The following is a 17,129-nucleotide window of genomic DNA, read 5'->3' on the forward strand; positions in this document are numbered from 1 at the left end:
CTAGTGTTTTATTTTAACTAGGAATTTTTATTAAGATATTTTATTTAAAAAGGTCTTTTTAATATTTATGACATGGTAACACATAAATCTTATATTTTAAAAATATGTTTTAATACTTTTAATATGTTAAAAATATGTTTAATACTTTTAAAGTGGTTATGTAAAAAAGGATTACTGAGCATTCTAGATAATAAAAGATTTCTTGGATTGCACACTCTCAAAGAAATAGAATCTCACTAAGACCATAAAAATCTCTTTTCTAAAACCCTTCCACTCCAAGCTAGAAGTAAATGAATTACAATAATCTTAAAAGAGTAGAAAACTAACAAGATGCTTCTGAGTTGTTCAGGCTCGTACTTTTTAGCTAATCTGATGTTATGACTAACAGGCTCCCCTCCCTGTGCGCTCTTTTCTTAGAATAACTTAGCCTTTCACCCTAGAGGTCTTGAAATGTCATGCACTAAACCTCAAGAAAATGAGCAGACCCTCCTAAATTCTTCCAGAAGAACATCTTGCCAAGATGAAAGGAAAGTAGCCCCTTCTCACACCCTGATTGTCATCACCCTCCTGTTCCCATTTTTCTATAAAACCCCAGGACCCTTACCCCAAGGCAGGCTCACAGTCTCTAAGGCATGGCCCTGCTCTGACCTCCTTTGTCTGGCAAAGCAACAAAGCTGTTCTTTCCTGATTCTTCCAAAACTCTGCCTCTGCCTCTCAATTCGGCTATTGGGGTACAGAGGGTGGTTTTTTTCAGCAACAATCTTTCTCACAAGCATTTGGAAAAAAAATCACATGAGCTGAGTGATGTGAACTGGGACAACATTCCAGTGGGAAGTAAAGGATCTACACCCTTCCTGCTTCTTGTTTTGTTGGTGGAAGATCCTATGAGCCTTTGTCTGTTTGTCTTCCAGGCAGGAGGAGAAGCTGATGACTGCACACCTGTGTGTGCCAAATTCCTTTCCAGATGCCTCATGGAAAGGCACTTGATTGATATCCTTGATGTAGTCTAAGACCGAGGACTGAAAGCTACCATATTTTCCAGCCAAGTATCTCCACATCATGCTGAAATTTGAAGAGGAGCTTAGATTTGTGGAATGTACATGTCCCTGGTGTAGAGTTTGGCAGAGTACAGCTCGAGACCAGCAAACGTGCTCTGACAATGGGTCTCTGGAGCTCAGGGGCCTGAATTCAGTCATTCTTCTACTTGGTGGTAGCAGGGCTCATGTTCCACATTTGACTTATGGTCGATATCAAATTGAAAATGTGGATTCTGATTAAGAGGCAACATTGTTATGGCAAAGACCTTAGTTTCTGTTCCTTAGATTCTTAGCTCTGTTCCTTCCACTAAGAGTGCTAATACTGCTTCTGAAACACAGCAGGACTCAGTGGGGTCCTCCTGGATACAAACCCTTTCTGTGTCCCCCATTTCTTGTTGGTAGGAAACAGGCTTCATTCAGCTCCCTTGACCCTCCCTGAGCTCCAAAGGGCAGATTCAAAGAGTTGCTAATCAGGGAAGGGAGGGAATGCAGAGACTAGGGAGGAACAATCTGGAAACAACAGTGCAGCCTTGGGGCAGGGTCCTGGCTCCTCCTTGAGGAACACACAGAACACTGTGTCTTTGGGTTCTTCTGCAAAAACTCAGACCCCCACCCAGGTGGAGAATGCCAATTTCAGACTGAGCACAGGATTCCTGGAGGCCTGCCCTGTTACCTCCCCACCAGCCAATCTGAAGACAATCTCCACACCCTTGTACCCCTCATCCCAAACTTTGCCTATAAAAACTTCTTCTCCTTGAAAACCTTTGGGGAGTTTGGGATGTTTGAGCATGAGCCTCCCATTCTCCTTGCTCATCCCTACAATAAACCTTTCTCTGCTCCCAACTCCTACCTCTCATTTTTTTTGACCCCTCTATGCATCGGGCACACAAAATTTTGCTTGGTGACATCTCTGGGTAACTAACTTAAGAGTTTTCACTTCCCAGGTCTATAAAACTAGTTAGTGTCACGCGGTAGCTACAACACAGGACCACTGTCCCCAGTGCTCTTCTCTCCCCGTGGACTTAAAGGAGGGGAGTCTTCAAAGGCTGGAGAGCTCTCGTTGTTCCAGAGACTTGTCCCAGCACAAAACTCTCCTCACCCAATGGAGCCGATTTCTACTGTCTCTGCTGAAGTCAGTGTGTCTTCTTTTAGGTTCATGTGGCGGCACACCCCGAAAGGGGCTCAGTTCTCTGAAGTGGAGGTTGCATTAGAAGAACATTTCAAGATTTTTTTTTTTTGGTTGTTGGTTATTTTTTCTCCTAGGAAACACTTTTTTTAAGGCACCAAGAAATTCAGGCTCTTCTAGAAGAAATTCATTCCCACTTGACAAATTGAGTGACATCCTTGGATTTCTTCCCCTAGATGCTGACATTCACTTTAATGCCACTTGTCTGTGACTCCATATGGATTCTCCACACTGGATACTAAAGGTAGGTCGACATTAGTCTGAAAATCAGTGTTAAATCAGGCAACTGCGTGAGCTTTAGAACCATCTCTCGGGCCATTAGAGGCAAAGTCTTTGGGGAACTAGTGAAACTTAATGATGATTTTATGTTGGCTATTGTCCTCAAGTTCATAAAATATATCTTTGCTTCAAGATAATTCCAATATTGTTTGTATTCTTTGTTTTTTCAGTCACTTAAAGCTGACAAAGGAGAGTGATTGATATTCATAGATTTTCAGTTATCAGCAACTAAAAAAAATCCTGCCCCGTATCTTGCCTTCTGAGTCAAAGAATGACAAATACTCTTTCAAAGTTAATGAATGGCCTCTCTTATCAATAGTGAGCTAAATGAAAATTAGGACCAAAAGAGGAGATCTTTCTTACTGCTCATGATAGTGATTGGGGAAAAAAACAAAGTCAGACCCTAAGTTTTCAATTATGCACCTCTACTGTTCTGTCACATATCCCACTGGTGACTGAAATTGTCTGCTGACAGGATTTCCAACCATCTGTCCAGCAACCCTCTCCATCCACCTCCAGACAAACCTAAGCAAAAGAGTTACTTTCAATAACCTTCAGAGTCACTGCCCTGAAACAGTGGTTCTCAAATGTTAGGTACATCAGAGACACCTGGAGGGTTTTTAAAAACAATTATTAAAAAATAAAATTATTGAGCCCCTCTCCCAGAGTTTCCAACTCTGTAGGTTTGGATGGGACCTGTGCATTTTCATTTCTGATACATTTTCAGCAGAGGCTACTTTAGCTGGCTCCTGAAACATATGTTCAGAATGGCTACTCTGTAACATAAGACCAGCCATGTCACTGCTCTGCAAAAAATTGTTCATGGGCTCCTTTTCCCATCAGTACCTGGGTCTGCCATAATTCTTACATTTTCTCTCTCACTAATCCCCTGCCTTAAGTGGTGTGTTGATAAAGGCTTAAAATCTGGCTGTTCAGGATCCTTACAATAGCCTTTAATAAAAAAGAATATGAAAAGGAACATATATATCATCCAGTTATATATCTATATATAGCTGAATCACTATGCTATACACCAGAAATTAACACCACACTGTAAACCAACTATACTTCAATAAAAAAAAAAATCTGGCTGTTCAGGGTGAAATGCACACACACACACCTCTATATGTATGTGTGTGTGTGGGCACACACTTGCATTCAAGTGTCAGATTATTTCATGACATAAGCATTGTGTAGACACAATTTACTGCTAATGAAAAATATGCAAACTTTTACTATAAATTCCATAAACTTATTGATTCTCATAAAATGCTTTTGTTGATTCTTCACTGAATTTTCATCCGTAATCACACACAGACTCTGTCATATAGTCTTTTTTTTTTTTGCCTTATTTTTTTTAAACAACCCTGTATAGATATAAAAATTATTCTTAACACACAGGTTGGAGGAAACTTCAGGCTTCAAGCCAGACTTGGCCTACAGGCTGCAATTTGCCCATCCCTGGTCTAGACAGTCCACAAAGCAATCAGTCAAAGCCTGATCGATAGCATTTGCCAATATCCATGGTGTAAATATCCCCACCTTGATGGATTTCACACTATTGAGCAGATGTCACTAAATCTGGAATTGGGAAGACCTGCACTGTAGCAGCCCCGTAGAATGTATTTCCCCCCATGCAGATAGAGCAGAAGTAAAAGTCAGAGACACATAGATAGATACACAGAGAGATACAGGGATAGGTAGGTAGAGATAATAATGAATTGATTACCTTTGAAAAATATTTTGATGAATTATAAGCTTATATAACTTAATTTCTCATAATGGCCCTATTTACCAGCCAGCTTACACAATTCCTGAAAACCTACCAGTTGGCCTTCTTGAGTCAGTACCAGCTGGCTCCAACGCACCACTGCCAGCCTATTGTTTCAAACCCCATAGACACTGGACCGTGACTCTTCACGCGCAGTGTGCTCTCTGGCTTGGCCTGCCTTTTTCCCCTGCCTCATCAGGCTAACCCTGCTCTCCTCTCAAAATGGAGCAGCACCTCCTGCTGGAAGCCTTCCACCATCTTTCAAGGTTGAGCAGGTGCCCTCTGCCCCGATTCCCTCCCCCCACCCCCACCACCCCCCGCACAACTCTGCCTGGTGGCTCTCACCTCCTTGTTCTGCACAGGTGTTTCAGGCCTAACTCTGCTTTTAGAATGTGAGTCTCTCCAACTCAGAGGCTCTACCTTGGTATCTCTCTCTCTCTGTTTTATTTTTTGTGCCTACAACAGAGCCTGGCATATAATCAAAGTACAACATATACAACTTCAACTAAACTACTAGCCAAGATGGATAACTTGTGGCTGCCAGTTTGCAAAATGCCATGCAGCCTTCTTTGTGTTACAGACAGGTGCACCTCCTTGTGCTTCTTTTAGGTGAGAGCACGAAAGAACTAACCATCCATGTGTATTGGTCAAAAGTTTGCTTGGGAATGAAGATTAAAATCAAGGGCTTATCTTGTACATTTTCTGTTTCTTTGGATTGCGTTTATCATTTCTTTTTTAGTTTATTGTGGCATAATTGCTCTTCTAACTTTCTATTAGTACAATTTCTCTATTTCCTATTACCCTAGCTAGCTGACACTGACTTTCAAAAGAAGAATGCCTGAATGTAAGCCAGAGACTAGACAGACGGTGAAGACTACAAGCAAAAAACAAAAAAGTTTTAAAAAGTACAACGGAGACTTGCTATTTTAAAACACCTTGTTAGTTATCACCGTATTGGGCAAGGCGTTTTCCCCAGGCTCACGGCTCAGACTCTCCATGGACTCCTCCCCTGTGGGTCCCTGGGCTTAGATGGAGATAAAGATAAACCTCGATAAGATTTGTCAGGGCCCCTCATCTTCTCAGTTGCTCTTTGGTTTGCTGATTCTCTTACTGATTCTGAGCAAGGGATCTGGGGATCTTCAGGGGAAGTCAACTCACCTCATAATCGATGTCTAAGGCATCCGCCTCGCCCTTGGTCCGGAAGTGCTGGGTATGCTTGTCCACGGTGAAGTTCACCTGCTTGCCCACCCGCTCGAGGAGGACGGAGTGCCAGTGCTGGTCGTCCAGGAGGCTGCCCAGGGTGGCCGCGGGTGGGCTGCTGCTCAGCCGGGGTTTGCTGTCATCTGTGAAGGGGACAGGGAGACGGGATGGCATCGGTGCCCCAGGGCAGCCTCTAGCGCTAGACCGTTCTACAGGCAAGACCACCTCTCTCCAGCCAAAGCTAAAGGATGACTCTTAGTCTACACGCCCGGAACGGTGCTGGGATTGGGGAGGAAAACCCGCCTTTTCCCACAGATCCCAGGGCCAAATTCTAGGTCAACTGATATACACACACCCCTGTAGACATGAAACGCCATGTTTTCAGGGCCTGCACAGTTAAATAATAAAAGGAACTATATACTGATATTGAAAATAGGGGTGACCACATTTAGAAATAATGTCCATTCTTTGCATTTGAGTGACTTGAATGGAGAAAGGGAATCTTGAGTTGTGTTTTGAAGGAAGATTGACCTCTGGATGAGTACAGGGAAGACAGAGGGTACACTGAGTTAGGGAAACCCCTGGGCCAAGGCCACGATGAGGAAATAGCCATTTTAGCCTCCATTTTCACATGCCTACTCTATGGACGGCACTGAAGTAGGGATTTTATAACCTCCATCTTTAACGCTCTAAGGCAAAATTATTACATATGTTTGACAAATAAGGAAACTGAGGCCCAGTGAGGTTAAGCCCGGGCAGAGGTACAGCCAAGGTTCAAATCCAGGTCCACTGGACCCTTTGACTCTGACCTTGGCACAGCTCAGATGTGCTGATTCAGCCTAAGTTGAGCATGGAAGGCTCCCTGCCTTGGGAGGAGGATGTGAGAGATTCAGAGAGAGACGCATTTCTCAATCATGTCTGCCTGGTCCCCTCGCCTCTCTGTCCCTCCTCCAACTTTATGGAAGTCCCTGCCTGTACCCTTCTGTCAAAAAGATTATAGCTTTTTTTTTCTTTTTATTTTCCCCCTGCAGAATGGCTCAGACTTAGCAAAATGAACAGTTAAATGCAACTAAGTCTTGTGCATAAACCTTCTGATTTTTGAAGATCTGATGTATGCGGTACCCTTAGTAACTGAAAGCGAAATGTCTCCCTCTTCTCCCCTAAGATGTGTTTTTTTCACCAGAACAGCTGCCACAGCCCACTCCACAGTGTGGCATTAAGGGGGCAGGAGCTGCCACTTCCCCTGTAGGCTGCTCCCTCCCACCTCCAGTATGGTCCTAAGGCGCTCCCTCCTTCACCGAGCAACACTGTTGCTTCCTGTGGGGGAGCAGGTGGGGGCATCAAACTCACTGTCTTTGAAAAGTAAAAGCTGACTTTACTCAACTGATTTATTCACTGCAATATGTATTTGTTCCACATCGTTTGAGTTCTTACATTGCATCAAATGATGCTAATAAATTAATAGATATTTTCCCTTTTCTTTTTCCCTCCTTTCTCTTTCCTTTCCTTTCCACCTTCCTTCCTTCCTTCCTCCCTCTCTTCCTTCCTTCCTTTCATCCATAAGAAGGTATGGATATCCACCTGTCTTGCTCACAGTGACAGATGATGTACAGAGGAGATAGAGGAGACACAGAGTTGAAAGGCACACCTCCCTCTCTGAAGTTTTCAATGTGGTGACTGCTAATAGGGACCTGATAACATGCATGCTGCTGGTATGAACATCAGGGTGCCCAGGAAATAGAGGGGAGGGAGCTGTGGGGACCATTTGATAGAGCAGTGCCAGGCATAAATTTGGCCAGACAAGGAGCATGGTTACACAGCCAGGAGAAGTGCATGCCAGGGCTGGGGGGCGTAGGGGAACTCTGTAAAGGGATTCCAGGCAGCAGAGTGCCGTGACCATGCAGGGCTGGCTTACAGCCTCCAGGACAAGTGTGTTAGTGTGAGCTAGGTTACAGCTTGTGTTTTACTTTTAAGAAATGGGAGCCACTGGTGAATCAGTAAGTCTGAGATGACTAACTCAGGTGAACATTTAAAAGAGGTTTTATTATCCCACTCCTGGGTGTATATCCAGAGGGAAGTCAAATTCGAAAAGATATAGGCACCCCACTGTTCACAGCAGCACTATATACAATAGCCAAGACATGGAAACAACCTAAATGCCCATTGACAGATGACTGGATAAAAAAGTTGCGGTATATTTATATAACGGAATACTACTCAGCCATAAAAAAGAATAAAATAATGCCATTTGCAGCAACATGAATGGAACTGGAGATCTTCATTCTAAGCGAAGTAAGCCAGAAAGAGAAAGAAAAATACAATATGATATGACTCATATGTGGAATCTTACAAAAAAAAAAAAGGAAAAATAAAAAAGAAGACATTAATGAACTTATCCACAGAACAGAAACAGACTCACAGACATAGTGAATAAACTTTTGGTTACCGGGGTGAAAGAGGGTGGGAAGGGATAAATTGGGAGTTGAAGATTTGCAAATGCTAACTACTATATAAAAAATAGATAAAAAATAATTTTTCTGTACAGCACCCACCACCACCATTGTCACCACCATCTTAATGGGCCAGAAAATCTGCAGAGTGAAAAACATCAGTAACTCCATCCTTACTCTCTTTAAGGATAAAGTCAGCTTAAGTCACCATGTCCTAACCTTGGCTCACAAAGTTTGCTATTATCATTCCATCTAATAATTACACTCTTAATTTTAGGACTTCAAAAGGAATAAAAGGCACAACTCCTTAAATAAAATGTAGCTACTTTTCTCTTACTGCAGCTAATGAAACCATAAACCTTAATTAATGCATTTAACTTTTCATGCCGAATAGCTCATGAAATTTTCATGAGTACTTAAAGCAATTTGTTGACCTTTACTCCAAAGTGAATTAATATCGCTCCTTTACATTTTCATTTGTTTCACCAATTTTTTTTTTTACTGTCCAAACGTAATGAAAAATAAAACCCCATCTCACCAAATTTTTTAAAATACGTAAGTCACTAAGTATGGAAGGACTTAAAAAAATGTTCATAACTTTTTACCTAGTAACCTACTTTCTGGAAATCTATCCTAAGGCGGGGAAAAAAAAACTGACACATAGTGATTTTTTTCCCTAAATATCTAATAATTAAAAAATTGGAGATAATGTCCAATCATTTGGAAAGAAAGAGAAAAAAAAAAACTTGGAATAAGCTTGGATAGAATCACCAGATGGAATATTATGTAATCATCCAAATGGATTTGATGAGATGTCTATGAAGTACTTATTTCAAAAGTGTACTCAGTAGTGACTGCCATTTTTATGAAATAAAAAGTAACTTTTAGTAAAGGTGATATTCAATAATTACACCTTACTGGTTTAAAATATATAAAAGCAGGATAGAAAAGTATCAACATAGAAAAAATGACAACTATGGAAAAGGAGAGAAGCCCTGTGTGCAAACAAAAACCAAGAATGCATTTTCTCAAATATTAACAAAAGTTCTGATTTTTTTTTCTTTGTTTCAGAATGCGCATAAATCTTTCATAATGGGAAAAATAAACTTCATTAAATACATAATCCTTAACCTGCATAGCTGGTCCACTGAAAACTATACAGGTGATGTGTGAATTATTGAATAGCTCCTGCATTGCAGGTTACTTTTTAATTAACAAAAAAATGGCAGGTGTGATGTATTTCATGCACTTTCTCCATGACTCTTTCTATGCTGATATTCAGAAATAGCGTATTAAAACAAATTGAGCAAAGTTAGTTTATGCAGTTTGATAAAGAGGAAATTCTGCTCTTCATCAAGCAGGATATTTTGAATTTTACCTACACGAGGTGTTACTGTGAAGAAAGAAGAACGTTAGCCCTAGGAAATGTTCCACTTTACCTAGACATGTTCATTATTAGAAGTTACAATAAAAGCTTCATTCTCAAAAGCTTATCCAACTCTTTATCCTGTAATATATATCTCAAATTTTATCTCAGTGGCCATAATGGTTCATTGACTAGTTTTAACTAGTTTCCAATTTATTATGGCATGATAAAATTGCCTGTGGGCAATTGTGGAGAACAAAGACAATAAAAATATGCAGAAGCTACATTCTAGGCCAGCATCATATTAGAGTGGGAAAAAAAGAAACCTTTTATTACTAATTAAAGAAAACACTTGTTTTTATGTGGTTTGAGATATAATTAAAATGAAGCAAAGTAAATACTACTCAAGGTCCTTAAGCATATGACAATTCTTAAAGGAAGCTTGAAATGTTTGCCAAATATTTCTAACTTGCTTTTCTCATCCTCCTCCCCCACCCCCACTGCCAACATACTGACGATAAACGTGTCAAATTCTTCACCCTTAGAACTAACATTTTTCTGGCTAAGGGTATGCATATTGCAATGTCTTCACCCAAAATTCTTCTTTGATTGACTCTTTTTCTTCCTTGGGCTTAACTTAACAGTTTAAACATGGATGCCACTTTTGAAATCTGTGAATTGCACTTGGCCTGAGCAAAAGGGAATGGAAACTTCCTTTTTTAAGATGGCATTTCAACAAAAAGCCACTCTTGCAAAGGGCTTGATTTATTGCTGATGAAATAGGTGCCACTTACATGGAGGTCCCCAGTGCCTGCCTCCATCTGATCTTCAAAATTAACTTCCCAGTTTTTAATTTTTCAGGTTACCAGAATTAGTGTTCACCTCTATTTTTTAAGCTTCTCTTCCATCAAGTGAGGTAAGCACTTGATGTTACATATGTTGCTTTGGTTATTTCTCTGTATGTAGCCCTACAAAAAGCTCCCTCTCAAAGAAGACACATGGCTTACCCAAAGACACAAAGAATTAGGGTTACCACCCAGCTCTGTCTGACTAAATAAAAAAAGCTAATATTCTCACCCCTACCCCATTGGAAACACTGGTACTCCCACTCACCCTCATTTCTTATGTTCTGGCGTCTGCATCCCACCATATGCACCTGTAAGCTCATGTAGCTTAGCAAGGATGGAGGGTCTCAGAAAATAATTTGATGAACTGGGAAGAGGAGAGTCGTGGAATAGGAAAATGGGACAACACTAGAGGGGGATACGATGTAGAATGAAAAGACAAATTTCACCTCCATAGGTAATCCAGGATCGTGAAGACCCCTTTTTGGTAAAATTCAAGGCTAATGAATGTTCTAAGTACTCAGAAGCCTTTTGAAGAGAATAGCAATGAGCAGAAAGCCATGTGATTTCAGTGGACTTGACCCTCAAACCAGAGCAATCCTTACTTATCACGAAAGTAATGAAATATATCTTTTTAGTTGTTAAAGAATTCTAAATTTTATACAATAAAACATTCTCCAGATTTAGGGGCTGTTGCTCAAATCTGGCCCCTAAATTGTATCCTCTTCTGTGCCTTTGCTCTCTCAGAAAATGCTGTTTTATTACCACTATGAGATATGGTTTTGATGATACATACTCATCTACTTTTAGTTAATATTATAAAATTAGAAAGTAAATAGAAATAATTAATCTACGAAGCTGGGACCTTCTTGAAAATCAGAACTGGTGAATTCAACTTTTAACCTCCAGTGCAAAGCTCAGTGCCTGGCTTAATGTACTTGCTCAATGAATTCTTATTACATGAGCGATGCAATTAATAAAAAGCCTGGTGCAACTTGTCCCACTGACACTTTGTCTGAAATGCCTGTCTTTCTCTCCTCTTTGCAATAAAATCTCAAGATAACTCAAGGTTAATCCATGAAGGTTTTCTGGACTCCTTTATCCCACTCTGGTCTCTCCATCTCAAAATATGACACATGAATATCAACTTCCTGATATTTAATATATAAATGTTTCATGAAGGTTTATAACATTTTTATGATTAATGCCAGGACCTTGGGGTCAGATTGAGAGGGTTCTAATTCGGGGTCTTCAGCTATACAATCATGTGAACTATGTGACCCAGGGCAAGCAACTGGGCATCACTGACCATCAGTTTCTTCATCTGGAAAATGGGTTTGGATACAGTTTGTAGGATTGCCATATAATTTAAATGAAACACATGTGTAAAATGTCTAGTACATGCCTAAGTGAGGGCTCTCAAAAGCAGGCAATGTTTAAAAAACAAACAAAAAATCTTTCATAGTATTTAGTACAAGTACAGAAGCACAATAAACATTTTATAAATAAACACGAGTTGGCTTATCAAAATGCCTGAATTTCAAAAAGCTAAAGAAAATGTTCATTTGACTCTCTGGAGAATGTGCAGAACCTTTGCTGATATCCCAGGATAGCTCAGTGGGGTGGTTATGAAATCAAATGCTTTGCCTCTGAACCAGACACGTGGCCCCAAGGACATCTGCTCCACACCTGTTTGTGCTATTCCAGGATCCTCACTTTCCTACAGCTTCCCTTACTGCACAGATATTCTGCTTCAGTTCAAAGGCACTGGGCTCTTGTAAGGATGAGTGACCTGCATGTAGTATTGATGTTTTGTTTAGTTCTTACAACAATTCCCCAGTCACATAATACCTCTGCTCTTTGATTCTCCCACCTGTATGGATGGGTTTGTGCTGTTGTGATTCTACAGAGGGCAAGCTGCCACAGGTGATCTGAATGAGATGTGTCAAACTTGGAAAGACGGATCTCTATTAACCCCCTCAAGGACTGAGAGAAGGAATCTCTTTCCCATTAGTAGCCTTAGAAAAATCATTACTTTACCCTAAGGAAGTGGTCAAAGGGGAGCACCTAGTTCAAGGTCAGCATTGAAAGGATAATTTCAAGTCAGCCTCATATGGGTAACTAGGTAATAGGAATCACCACATCAGCAAAGAGCATCACTTGTAAAGAACCACAGATCACTACATACATCTCCCAGGGCCACCCTCTGCCGCTGGCCATGGTGCTGAACCCCTCCACTCAACCTTAATGCCTTCTGCCCTTGGCCGTAGTGCTGAACCCCTCCACTCAGCCTGAATTTCTGCATTGTGAAGTCACAGGTTAGACAAGGAACACACACCAGAGGACTGTCACTAAAGGGACCGCTGCTGGAGTGTCTGCCTCAGCTGGGAAAAGAGAAACTTCCTTCCTCATTGGCCTATGCCATTATTTAGCCCATTAACTTGGGTTTTTGGATTCTCCCTCCCTCCCTCCTTCTCTCTTTTGTCTTTCTTTCTTGATTCATTTCTCTTAAGAACCTGATCATGGATGATATGAACTCTTTCCACTTTGAAGGCTGTGGGGCAACATAGAAAGAACATGGATTTTACACAATATGTAAATATTTTATATGAGTAACTAGGGAATACACTTGAAAAACATACCAAAATGTTAATAGAAGGGTGACTGCATTATAGGATTTTGAGTGACTTTTACCCTTCTTTCTAATTTTTTTCAAGTTTTCTAAAAGTGAAATATAGTTTATAATCTGAAAATAATAGTAAAAGAAAGTTACATATAACTAGATTTTAATAATGCTTATGCTAATCAGTAACCATGTAATTTGAACAGGTGATTTATTCTTCTTCAGCTTTATATTCCACATGGGTGAATTGGGGGTAATATTTACATACCCAACAAGGATGCTATGATAGGATACCAACATACTCAATATGTTCTGCAAATATCAGGGCCCCATCATAGGAGAGAGAGTAGCTCAGGCTTTAAGGTAAGCAAGCCAAAACAGAATAATGTGTATTTGTGTCAGGCTCTGCTATGTGAGATGAAAAGCCCTTTTTCCAATATACTCAATTTACCTTGAGTACCTACTTCAGGCAGGTGTTCCGGTTTCTGAAGATACAGCAATAAACAAAGGGCTGTCTTGCCCTCGTGGAACCTACGTTACAGATTTTCCATTACGGGCGTATCAAAGCTCCCTTGATTATCAGCTTTGATTTAATTATCATGCCCCTCTTTCCCTCTAACTCAGTGCTTCCAGGGATCTGCTGGCTCTAACTGAGTTCTGCAGAGCGGAGGTTCTAATATATGTCAGTGCCTCTCTAGAGAAGGAACATAGAAATGTATGCTATTTTACAGGTATCCTAGGTGACTGCCTAAAAGAGGTGAGTACAAGAAACAGTTGTGGTAAATGGCTAGAGATGGGTAAAATCCACGAGATGAGGAAAAGATGAAGAAATAAACATATTTTTACTACTGAATCACTCACTAGATGAGATTTCCCCTTATCACCACCAGTTAGAAATAGAGGGCAGATGGAATCCGGGAAGAGAGAATTATTCTACTTTCTTTGTATCACAGCAAGCAGATCTTCTTGATCTTAATATAGCCATTTATTTCTAGGAAGACCAGCATAGCACAGGGGGTGGAACATTCAGATACTGAGTAGAATAATGAGTAGAATTAAGAGCTTCTGTGTTTGGTACCTCACTATGTTTATTTACTGACATAAAAAAAATTCACTTTGTAATGCTTTTAGTTGTCATGTTCATGCTTTGCAAGATAGTTATTATTAACCCCAGGTTGGAAATGAGTAAACTGAGGCTTTGAGGTTATGAACTTTCCCCATAAGAAATAGCTAGCACATGTCTGCAATTAAAATAAGATCTGCTGCCTGACCATGCCCACTCCTCTCAATCATGCTATACTGTGACTGAGGCTGGTGTACATCGCTGGGTTATGCCTGTTGGGGCAGAGCTTTGGAAGGGCGACGGCATATCCGAATCGGGAATCTAAGTGGCAGATTCAGCATTACCTGCTTTACTATTGATAACTTTACGCATAACCCACAATGTTCTGTGAACCACTTGTAACTGGGTGTAGTGGGGGTGAGGGTTTACTCCATTCTCCTTTCATGAAAATTGAAGGCCAGGTAACTAAATGATATATTTCTGCTGAGTACTTTTATGCTCACCTTTCCTTCAATTCACTGATAAATTTCTTCTTTAGCTATGCTAACACAACCAATTAGGTTACTGAAAAAATCATCTTCCTGCTATCCTCTGGGTGTGACTCGCCTTCTAAAGATGCCTTTGCTGTAATTTAATTGACTCCATTAGATTTAAATTTTATGAGTTAAACTTGGGATCCTGAAGTTCTCCCTGCTAACCCTTGAAGGCTAAGAAGATGCCCAGAAATGCCTCAGAACAGAGGCTTATATTGTTTGGCTCTGGGGATGAGTTCATGGTAATCTTCATTCTTCTGTTTCTCCTGCTAATTACTAAAAGAATTTCTTACTAAATACTAATTACTTAAATACAAAATGCATCTGTGATTTTTCCAGTCTTTCCTGCAACTCGAGCTCACAAACTCTGACTCTGCTTTCTTTGCTAGTCTTCTGCTCTGACTTTGCTTCTTTACTATTTGATACTTAGGTGATAATTCTCTCCCACAAGTGTAATATCCAGCCCTCCCCCTCATACTGATAAATGTCAAATGGGAGGCAGGGAGTAACTCTGAGAAAGTGGTCAGTTCCTTTGCCATCAGCCTGGCACTTTTTCTACAGCAGAGCTTGCCTTTGCATCTTTGGGAATTTTGCTCCCTGCCTTGTGCACTAGGCACATCCTTCCTTCTTAGGTGCCTTTCACGTCAAGGAGGATGAGCCTGTCTTTCTTTCCCTGGGAAGGGAAGTTGATTACGGTGAGACGCAGACCTGCATGTGGAGAGGCAGGCGTGATGGATGCCAACTCATAGAGGGAGGCCTGAGTCCGAAGCACAGAGAAGGTAGAGGGCATCCTGCACCCAATTAGCTGGCATTTGGCAAATCTAGGGTTACCCCTGGGATAAGCTGGACATTCAGAGAAAACGGTGTTTCCCTTAACGTAACATGAGGATGCCCAGGAGCTTAGATTTTTCCCAACACACTAAAGACCCCTTGTCCCCCCACCTAAAAGAACAAAATAAATTAAAAAAAAAAAAAGAAATTGAAATGTTTATTTTTCCCCCTGAAACTTAACTTTCATAAAGGTAACAATTATAAGATTGTGGGCAAGCCTCCTTATAATATGTGTGCATTATAATAATGTGTGTTTAAACATGCTTAAGGTAAAGTTTGGTACTAAAAAAAAGTTAATTATGGAGACAAATAAATAAATACATGAATAGCAACTAGCTAGTGGCACTATCCTTCTACCAAAATTTCCTTGTTTCAAAGAAGGTTATTAATGGTTTAAACATTTAAAAGTATGGTGCTCTTTAGCGGGGAGGGCACAGCTCAGTGGTAGGGTGCGTGCTTAGCATGCACAAGGTCCTGGGTTCCATCCCCAGTACCTTCATTAAATAAAATTTAAAAATAAATAAATAATAATTAATAAATAAATAATATCTAATTACCTTCCCCCAAAATACAAAAAGAGTTTTTAAAAAATGGTACTTTTCTTCTCCAACCTGGATAAGGAAATTGTGTCTCTTAGGTTGTGATCCAGGAACCTGCAGCTGATGCACTAGGAGAATAAGGAGCTGGGCTCTGCTACAGAAGGGAGCTCCCCAGGGCCCGGCCAGGGCAGGGAAGGGGCAGAGCCTGGCTTACCCAAGTTGAGGTGCAGGGCCAGCCTCCCCTTCTGGAGCTCCAGGGTGATGTGGTCCCCACGTTGCCCTTCTCCGTGGAACAGGACTCCATCTCCTTGCATGCTCTTGAACTTCAGAGAGATCACATCCTTGAGCGTGCTCATCAGTTTCTGATTGAACCTGTACAGGAGGGAGCTCCGGCCATCGAAGTCAGCAACATCTGATTCTGGGCACAAAGAGAGAGGGAGAAAACCGTCAGTGCCCATCCTCGTCACTGCCCTTCCTCTCTGGGATCTGAGTTGTTGTCCAATTAATAGAAGCGTTCCTGGCATCTATAGGGTCCCGACTCAACAGGAAACATATAGACTAGACCCAATCTAATTAGACTAGGGGAGCATTCATTTACAAGCAGCCATCACACACACAGTCAAAGTGAACTGATCGTCAGCCTGGAAGGAAAACCTCTCATTAGTGATATGTCAGCTTTTGCTTGAGGGGACAGGGTGTGAACAGCGCAAGGACCCTTGTCAGGCTCTGCTATGTCAGATGCCCGGTTGTAATAATTTCTCATGATTTACCTTCCCCATTAGTCTGCTTCTGATGGGTGAAGTAATGTGATCCTCCATCCAGGATCAAGGTTGGGGATGAAAACTACAGTTTATTGTTTCAACTCTGAACAGTACTGTCTTCCTAGACCTGTGCTGAGAAGGGTTCTGAGGGTCCCTTTAAGTTCAATGTTAAAGGATATACTGTAAAGGATGACTTACTATTTGAACAGAGAGGGCAAAGGCATTGCATCCTTATTGTCTCTGCCTTATCTTGTGTGGGGATGTGTATCATTTTAGTTTGCATGCACAAAAGTGTTTGCTCATTATTGTTAAAGGAAAAAAAAAGAGCAGGTCCAGTTCATTCCCACTAGGGTTCTTGAACACTTTAATTAATAGAAATTAGTAAGAGTCCAGATGAGAAATTCAAGTAAGGCTTTGTTGGGACTGGGATGGAAAAGAAGTAACAGATGCCCTTTCTGCTTCCTGAGGGGGGTAGGCTGGTACCTTAAATGGGGTGAAGGGGGGGTAGACCAGTGGGTCGGGCCTGAGGGGTGGCTCAGGCGGTCTGCCCACCCCCTTGGTGATGCCGGGTGCAGGGATCATGCAGGGTACCCTGATTTGTCCCCAACATCTCAGAAGTGGTCCCAGGTCCCAGGTCCCAGCCTA

General features: G+C 41.1%; 1 protein-coding gene across 2 annotated transcripts in view; it reads right to left on the minus strand.

Annotated features, from left to right (window-relative positions):
* Positions 1-17,129, minus strand: part of CNTNAP5 (contactin associated protein family member 5) — a 733,870-nt gene that overhangs the window by 381,955 nt on the left and 334,786 nt on the right. For both annotated transcript variants that reach the window (XM_045516101.2, XM_045516108.2), the window contains exons 5-6: positions 15,938-16,141; positions 5,432-5,616 (exon numbers count right to left, since the gene is read on the minus strand). In XM_045516101.2, the coding sequence (XP_045372057.2) occupies positions 5,432-5,616; positions 15,938-16,141 (389 nt within the window). The remainder of the gene's footprint in view (positions 1-5,431; positions 5,617-15,937; positions 16,142-17,129) is intronic.

The sequence above is a fragment of the Camelus bactrianus genome, chromosome 5 (assembly GCF_048773025.1).
Source record: "Camelus bactrianus isolate YW-2024 breed Bactrian camel chromosome 5, ASM4877302v1, whole genome shotgun sequence".
NCBI lineage: Eukaryota > Metazoa > Chordata > Mammalia > Artiodactyla > Camelidae > Camelus > Camelus bactrianus.